This window comes from Mchenga conophoros, linkage group LG14, assembly GCF_057382185.1.
Source record: "Mchenga conophoros isolate Kocher_MC1m ecotype Shallow Benthic linkage group LG14, M_conophoros_male_GT1.1, whole genome shotgun sequence".
In the NCBI taxonomy this organism is placed as follows: Eukaryota; Metazoa; Chordata; class Actinopteri; order Cichliformes; family Cichlidae; genus Mchenga; species Mchenga conophoros.
The window spans coordinates 37,530,977-37,540,093 of record NC_140539.1 but is presented as its reverse complement, the minus strand read 5'-3'; the positions used below and the strand labels follow the sequence as shown (position 1 = coordinate 37,540,093).

The window sequence follows — 9,117 nt, the reverse complement described above, 5'->3', positions numbered from 1 at the left end:
CATTTTGTGGGCAGAGTGAATACACTGCAGAAAGAGCAGAAAAGCTCTTTTCTGTTATCTACAGAGGAAGATATCATGCGCTGCACACTAACACTTTGACTTTGGTCAAATGCTCACTTTGAATATTGCATCTATAATGGGTCTTTTTATGTTAAAATAAAAAAATAAAATAAATAATTTTAATAAAAAGATTAAAAGTAGTTTTTTTGTTTTTACAAGCGTTCCATTAATTCATGCATTATGGTATTTAAACAGAACAACAGCTAAATATATGAATAAATGAGTGAATATAAACTGGTGCACTCTGTCTCAGTAATGCGGTTCGCCCTGCATGCTGGATGGTGGTGTAGTTTGGAAATCCCCTCCTCACACACCTTTTTTGGATTCAGGAAGTCTGCGACAACCATTAGCTCTAACCAAAACGGATAATGCAGCTTTCACACCCACTTCACACCGGTTGTGCAGAGCTGAGAGTTCTCCACTTTGTAGCATTTTATGCACACAACCCAACACAGCATTATCAGTTGTGCGTTCTTTTCTAACAGTAATTCGACTTAACGTTTTCCACAGAACTACCTCTGCCCTGGTTTAACACCGACAGCCGGCTTTAAGATGAATCCACTCTGTGGGTACAATTATTTGCAATGAAGATATTCACCTCTGCACTCGTGTTGTGGGTGTTTAACCACCATTTTGTAACAGCAAAAATACACAAGGAAACAGCCACTAAAGCAGACACACATACACACACCCACACACATACACACACCCACAGACAGTTACACTGGTTATGTAAGAATAGATTCAGTTGCTGTGTCACTCAGAAGGCCCGACCACAGCAACGGAGGGAGAGAGAGGAAAATAAGGAGAGGCAACAGATTCATGTACTGATCTGAAAAAATGGGGGCGAGGGGGGTGTAAGGGGGGAAAGGCATAACGAAAGTCTTACCTAACCTGATGACCACAGGGAGGAAACCACACTGAATTACAGTTTTACTCCTGAACACACACGCACACACACACACGCACACACACACACACACACTTGCTACAGTAACGTACTGTATCGGCGAGGTGTTGTGATAAGACGTGTTTTCTTTACAGTTTGTGTTTGTAACTGTCACTCAGATCTAAAAGCCACAAACAACAACAAAGCTTAAGAAAATGCACTTTTTTTCATTTATGTTCTAAACTTTCTTTTGTCTGTTTTCATTTCACATTTATTTCCATTAATTTCACAATCAGGATTTTACCTGTTTCTGTTCGGTCATAGCATTAGTCTAGTTGATTTTTTGATTACTTGTTAACTAATTTTTTTAATGACCTTGAACTATCCTTTCTAAATCTCACCTTTAACTTATCAATGGAAAGAGCTGTAATCAGTTTCAAATTCGTTCCATGTCAGACACAAACAGTTACATTGTTCATTTCAGTTTATAGATTTTCATACATTTTCATTTGATTTTGGCTACCTGGGATTATTTTGAGTTTTTGTTTTTTGTTTGTTTTGAAACACAGAGTATGTTTAAGTAACAAGTTTCCTCAGGAAACTGTCTACTGCAGACATCTTCACAGTTCTGGGTACTTATCACTGCTGATGGTAACAGCACGGTCCTCGCTGTGTTGTCTGTGTTGAACATGAACAGTGACATCACCACATCTCCGCCCCATTTACCCCAGCGCTAAGAGTGCAAGTGCTTACTGCAGTATTCTCCTGAACCTGGTGTCGCCACTCAGACATCAGTGCTTTTACAGGAGGAGAAAAAGTTACAAATGGAGGCAAAAAATATCAAGTCTTTTTTGTTGCATCTCAGTTGTGACATTGTTGGTCCTTCAGCTTAGCTCCTCCCACACATAAGAAGTGACTGTAGTGGACAGTTTGTTTTGTGTAATGATTTCCATCTGTGCTTCTCATTATTTCTTGGGGTTTCTTCCCTTTTGTGGTGAACTCACTGTCCTGTTCAAGTCAAGTTTTTAATCAGTCAGCATTTTACCTGCCATGTTGCCAACACCCTCAGGTCATACACTGCTGGCTTTCTTTTGAGAAATGCTTGTAGTTATGTATGCGTATGTTACCCACAACCTCTCAATCCGCAGACCCACACAAACTGACCATAATTTCCACTTCTGAGCAATAAAGACTATAAATGCATTGGTCCTTATATTCTGAAAATCCAATCAAGGATGTATCCTAGGATTTCAAAGCACAGTCTTTACCTGACTCACATGTATGGCCAAGCAAATGGAAGTTTCTTACTTTAATGCACTTTGGTAATTGTAGTTCTTTTTTCTTAAGCCATTTTTATATGTGAGCTTTGGTGTTCCAGTAAAATCAAGTGGGGATACTTTTCACAGTTGTCTTTAAACAGAAGTGGAAAACAGAGGAAATAATCTGGTTCAGATGCATTTGCATAACTGAAAATATTCTTTGTGATTGAGGCGACAGAGCTGCCTGGAAAGACTCTACAGGAGGCAACACGTGTGATGATTACTAGTTAGCGATTACTGCATATAGAAAAAAGGTTCCAAACAGGCTAATGTGAGCTCCAGAGGACATTTGCATTTTCATGCAGCAAATAGCACAATCGTCAAACTCACCATTCAGGTATTTCACTCAGTCTTTAAGCTATTTTTATGGCCTGAACACTGACCTGCCTTTTCATCTGTGCCTCAGTCATCTACAGCCCTTTTCAAGCTGTAAACATGAATAGGCCTGTAGATGAATAATTCCCCCAAACAATTGTTTAAAAATCTGCACCATTATCATCCATTTGAAATTCTGTCACACCCTTCCTGCGTGGCTTTCAAACCCTTTGCACTCTACAACCACGCAGGCCGACAACGACACTAACGCTGCCTGAAATGTGCCTGCAGTGTCCACAGTGCTACAGTGCAGCAGCACAGCAACAGTATCTGTGAAGATGAAAACTCACCACTGACCCAGATGTAAGGACGACTTCTTATCTCTCATAAATGTGAGGCCACAGACGTAACAGTAACTGACAGAGTACATTTTGGCAGTTGAAACTGATGAAAAGCTCAGTGATGGTGGCAACATTTGGTCCAATCAATTTCTTTTGTTTTATTTTGTTCTTTCTTTTTTTTTCTGGAAAAACCTGAAATGACTGAGCAGTAACACCTCTGGGATATCTTTGAACAACTTAAACTACTCACAAAACTGGGTGTGGTTCACAAGGGACTGGCTGTTTTGTTTTTCTGACATCTTCAAACTCAGTTTACACCTGTGGGTATTTTGGATTCAACATAAATGAAATTTAGACTCAGAGACAGACGAAAGGGACATATGGGAGACATCCAGACCCCACACACAAAGGCCATGAAACGGAAGCTAATGTGAGATCGCTCAACTCAGTTTTACCTGAATGTTCTTCTTAAGTATAAAGGGAATATAGCATACTTCAAGCATACCAGTCAAGAAAGGTGCTTTACGAGATCAAATCTAAACCAGAAAGGAAAAATTAAAAAAATAAAATAAAATAAAATAAAATAATGAAAATTACTAAGAGGTCTTATAGGCTTAAATCAGACTCGTAAAAAAATCCCAGGCCATTATTAATGTTTTATTGTGACAGAACATTTATTCATGGACAACCTGCTAATGTGAAAGTAACTATGATTCATTTTTTAACAATGTTTTTTAATCTATTGTCAACTTAGACCCAGAATCCATATGAATTTTTATTTTAATGCAGTAGCTAAACAATAAATAAAATTTGAAATTATCAAATAAATTGTATCATCATTTCGGAAGAACGGATGTATAAAAACTTCTTGGATAAATAAACAGCATTGCTTATTTTCAGGCTGATTGCCTCTGTCGGGGGGAATACAGATATACTTTTTTCATATTTTCCCCTTATGACAATAAGTTGTTTATCATTAACTCCTCAGCTGTATTGATCCTAAATAAAATGAGAGCCTGCCCCCCCCCCCCCAAAAAAAATCCTCTTTTAAGGATTTGGTAATGAATGGGTACAAAAGTAGCTTCATTCAGCTCCCTCCTCCTCTCGCCGAGCCCTCCCTGCCCATTACAATTCAGGACCCCCTCCCCCCAAACACACACACACATTAACGCACATTAACACACACACACCCCTCCCTGCCCGCCCCCTGAAGCACACAGGCAGGAGGTGGGTGGGTTTCCCCAACTATTTAAGGAGATTCCAACAGATGGTTGAGTGACTTTCCTCCTGGGGACACTTTGCTCTTTTCCCAAACTTCTTGTCTCCTTCACAACAGACTGGGCTACTTTTGTTTTTCCTTTTCCTTCCCCCAAAATATATTTTTAAATTTTACTCCTGAGCTTTTTCAGAATTTTTTTTCCCCTTCTCTTTGGACCCCAAAAACTTCTGTGCTTAATATCCTTGTGAGATCAGACAACAGCTCATTGACTCGGTGAGGACAGTGGAGCTAACCATGCCCTCCGACTTTCTAACACCTTTCCTGGAACTAGATGAGGAGTTCTGCAAGGTGAGAGAGACCGATCAAAAACCTTTATATATGTGTACCAGCATGCCTGAAACACGATCAGCTTGTGCCTATACGAGCTGAATTAGGAGTAAATTATTAAGCTCATTTATTTGTGTTAAAAACATAAAGTGATGAAATGCTACAAATTTATTGTCTAATTTAAAGCATGAGTGTGGTTTAAACTTTAATATTTTGTAGAAAATTCAGATTCAGATGGTGTTAAAAGCTGTTCAATCTTTAGTTGTGTTATGTTGTAACTTTACAGTGTCACGTGTTAACTTTTTCAGATTTTGGGGGCTTCATTTAATATTTTTTTTTGCAATTTTTAAATGTTATTTAATGAAACAGTGACAGGAAAACAGGCTTTTTGCTGTTTCTTTTAAATTATGTGTTATTTTTAAATTGGTTTTTTTTTTGTGCAACTTTAGAGATGTTTGAGCAAATCCAATTTATAAGACCTCTGGCTTTAGCTGCAACTCTAAAATCTCCTTTCAGCTCGCCTTGGCCCTGCAAGCCCCGCTCCAGAGCTCCAGGAATGCACGGCACTCATCTATTCTTCTCCTCTCTCCTTTTGTGCAACAGAATTTCCGCAGCCTGGAGGCGACAGATGGCTCGTCTACCAGCTCCCAGCAGCAACGGCAGCAGCACAGTCAAAGGGTGCTCGGCTTCCAGCGACGTCACTCTCTCTGCCCTGTGACCCTCCCAAACTCCAAGTTCAACAGCAGCAGTTGTGAGATGACCGAGTCAGCCTGTTGGGGCCTAAATGTGACCTCCAACCAGCAGTGGAGCAGGGAGGGTCAGCTTCCCCGCTCCTCGCTCAGCCACATCCCCTTCAGAGTTGACCGCTCAGTCAGCATGATCGAGGGCAACAGTTTGGGAGGGAGAGAGGACAAAGCAGCCAACTTGTCCCCACCACTGCTACTCCCCCCACCTGGCCTATGCATCAGTAACACCTCCATCTCCTCAGCTGCTTCCTCCAGACCCACGCTGCCTCCACCACCACCACCACACATCTCCACTCGATACAAGACGGAACTGTGCCGCACATATGAGGAAAGCGGGGCCTGCAAGTACGGTGCCAAGTGCCAGTTTGCTCACGGCATGGACGAGCTGAGAGGCCTCAACCGTCATCCCAAATATAAGACAGAGCCCTGCCGCACGTTCCACACCATAGGCTTCTGTCCGTACGGTGCCCGCTGCCACTTCATTCACAACGCGGATGAGCTCAATGCCGGCAATGCTGCTGCGTCTCCACAGAAGCAGAAGCTCAGGCCTCCTCTGCTGCGCCACAGCCTCAGCTTCGCAGGCTTCTCCTCCTCTCCGCAGACCTTCCAGCCAGTAAAGGAGTCACAGCCTTGCTCCTTCCTTTTCACCAGGGCCTCCTCTGTCTCTCCTCCTCCGTCCTCTGTAGGAAGCCCTGAGCTCCTTTCCCCTCTCTTTCCCGAACCCGGCCCACTGAAGCATTACCCCTTCCCCTTCTCTGGCATCGGTGACCTGGCTGGTGACAGCGGTGATTCAGCTCTGCGCTTCTTCGCCGTGACCGATTCTGTCAGCGCCCGGTGTCCCACCTCAACTTTCACACCCAAAAGCCTCCCTTACCTCCTCCCCCAACAGCCTCCAGCCTCCCTGAATGCCTGTCCCAGCCTTCAGCGCTGCTCCTCAGCTGACTCCCTCTCTGAAGAGGGCTACACATCCTCCTGCTCCCTCAGCTCTTCCTCCAGTGGCACAGAGTCACCGAGCTTCGAGGGCCGACGACTACCCATCTTCAGCCGCCTTTCTGTTTCAGATGAGTAGGGAAGGGTTTTACTGTAGGGCTGAATTTAATCAGGGATATATAGTCTAATAGTTTTAACTCTATGTGGCCAGTATATGATGTTGGTCTTTTCACAAAGAATTAAGACATTGGGTTTTCTGTTCCCTCTTAAATCCAGCAGAGTACCTATCTTTGTGCATATTGCATTTTTCATCCAAGCAGTTGTAGCGCTGCTCAGTGTTCGTCCAGTTTAAGCTGACTTTTCCTTTTTTTTCTTTTCTTAAGCTTGTTTTTCATGCCGTTGTTACTGCTGTATACTGTTGTATACCCATTTTTAGGGACTACTCTGAGGGTTCTTCACTCAGCTCAGCAGTCATCCGTGTGCTGTTCCTGCTCAGAGGGGAGTTCTGTGTGAGAATTCCCTGTACCCTTATTTATAAAGGAATTTAACATTAGTGCTGTTCGCTCTGTACTGTTGGGTTTATTTGCAGGTCAGTTTCAACAATGCAAGCCTACAGCACTTCTCCAGTCATATTTTGGGCAGTTTAACTGTAATTCTTTCCAGCTTCTTGTCCAAGACGGTTGAATAACTGTATGCTGCCACTGACTGATCAATTGATTGTATGTCAGCTACTTTAAATGCTTTAGCAACAAAATCTAGCCCAGGTGTAGGCATCCCACTGACTCTAGTTACCAAAGTTAGAGTTCTCCTAACCTACTAGTACTGCTAGCCACGGCAGGTGATACACAGTGTTATAATTATTACTATAGCCTAACACTTTTTTTTAGCCATATTTATTGCTTTGTGTAAGATTTATTGTTCATGTCATGTTTGCTTTGTGATTGTGTTTATGCATTCTTAATAATGCCTGAGAAATTATGCTTTACTTATGCATTCATTTTGTCCATCTGCTTGGTTTTACACTTTCCAGTAGCTTTAAGAAGGCTTGCGGAGAGGAGAGGGAAGGAGGACGTGAAACATTTTGGCATTCTGTATTTATGTTGCCTTACTGGCTTATAGGCCTGACAGAAATCAAGACTCGCTGAGCTTTCACGCCACAAGCAGTGTAGTGCCTTCTCCAGCATCCTCTGCCATTTGGTGTCGGTGTGAGCGCACAGCGAGTCTACTCTCCTCTCTGTTAAGCCTCACGTCCTGATTCACGTAACATTTTCTTCAACTGATAAATCCTGTTAAACATAAAGCAAAACAAGACTTTGATGTGAGCCAGCAGTGGCAACTAAAAATGTCGGTACATTATGAGATACACCAAAACCACCAAGAGAACGAAAACATCTTTTGTAATGTGTGAAAAGTGCGGTGATGTCCTGCACATGAGGACCGTTGTGTCTCGTGGTCAAAATTTTTTATAGTTTGTTTTATAGTTGACTTTAATCTATCCGAGTTGGTTTAATGACAATGTGTTTGGTCGACCTCTGTTGCACGCTAGCTTGCCAAGTCTCTGAGTGGCAGGTGAAATCACGCGAGTTCAAATAAAATTTAGGCCAGATTGAAATTTTTTTTTTGTTCATGAAAATTCTCTGACCTGTCCTGAGTCCAGAGAGGCTTCTTGTTGCTGTAGCTTGTTGCTGGCTTGACAGCGAGCTGTTTTTGTAACTTTTAACTTAAAGTCTTATTTATTTTGATTTTCAAAGCAGAACCTATATTGTGTTGTTGGATAATGCGTGTTTTGATTTACATAATTTAAGTGCATCTATTGTTTACATTCCATGGGTTATGTTGATATGCTAGCTCTTTATCTTAATATATATGTCCACCTTTATTTCAAAATAAAAGTCCTTGAAAAAATAAGAATTCTATCTTGAATTTCATTATACTTGTTTCCTTTTGTTACCATACCTTCTTAAGGTCAGAATCTAAGAATTAGGTCAATTATTTAATATGTAAACTATGATTACAAAAAGCAAAAAGTAGCCCATTAACCTTTCTCCCACATAAACACGTAAACTCTTACTTCACTTCACCAACATTTCCAGTAGAATTCTCACATCCATACATCAATCACAACAAAAAAACTTTAGTTTTTTAATCCCTTTTCCCATCTTTATATTCAAACATAAAAACAGGTGATGCAAATATTAAAGAGCTTTAGTGCTGAATAACACTCAGAAGAAGCAACTGGAAAAAGGCTTACACCTTCAGTGTTTGTTTTTCTGCATAAAATTTGAACAACTGAGGAGAAATTCCTCCTGAGTTAAAGGCAATGGCAAAAATAAAAGCACATGTTGAGCAGGAAATCAATAACTCAAATGTTCGTTTTTGGGCAAAGCTTTCCCACGAGCATCACTTTAAGATCCTGCCACTGTTTTTAGAGCTTTTACAATCATCTGTGTTTCATTCACAAACAAAAGGAACAAAGATTAACTCTTTCTCCTACTTGTGTTTAGGGAATCTCCCAGCCCTCCCCTCTGTGTGCGTGTTTATGTGTGGGAGTGTGTTCTGTGGGAAGGGGAGTGAGTTTTGTTGCAACTCGTCTGAACAGACCAATTTAGAGTGAGTGACACTGGGGAGAATGTTTGGGCAACAGATGCTCGAACAAAGACTTCCCAGAACACAATGGGGCACTGAGATACTTGTGACTGATTTCCATCTATTCACACAAAGTGGAGCAGAAGTTGAGGTCCTCCCCTCTCTCTCTTTCTCTCTCCGTCTCTCACTCTGTATATATGTGTGTGTATTAAACTATTACTGTAGGGAAAAAATGCCTGAATTCAAAACAATAAAGCAAAATATACAGAAAAAAATCAATACTGATCCATTTTTAATGAGATGATTACATACTTCTTTTTTCCCTGCACAACATTGTGCTGCCCCGGACCTCATATGTTCTTCATACAAGCTGTTATTATAACCT

The 9,117-nt window shown here is 41.3% G+C and overlaps 1 protein-coding gene across 1 annotated transcript; it reads left to right on the top strand.

Annotated features, from left to right (window-relative positions):
• Positions 1–4,171: 4,171 nt before the first annotated feature.
• Positions 4,172–8,039, top strand: LOC146560351 (mRNA decay activator protein ZFP36L1). The gene is made up of 2 exons (XM_085244326.1): positions 4,172–4,491; positions 5,074–8,039. The coding sequence occupies exons 1-2, from the start codon at positions 4,438–4,440 to the stop codon at positions 6,283–6,285; spliced, it is 1,266 nt and encodes a 421-aa protein (XP_085100452.1). The 5' UTR covers positions 4,172–4,437; the 3' UTR covers positions 6,286–8,039.
• Positions 8,040–9,117: the final 1,078 nt, after the last annotated feature.

Excerpts from the sequence above, each read along its gene's own strand:
- LOC146560351 (XM_085244326.1), top strand. The coding sequence starts at position 4,438 with ATGCCCTCCGACTTTCTAACACCTTTCCTGGAACTAGATGAGGAGTTC. Across the intron at positions 4,492-5,073 it reads TAGATGAGGAGTTCTGCAAG|AATTTCCGCAGCCTGGAGGC; the intron begins GTGAGAGAGACC and ends TTTGTGCAACAG.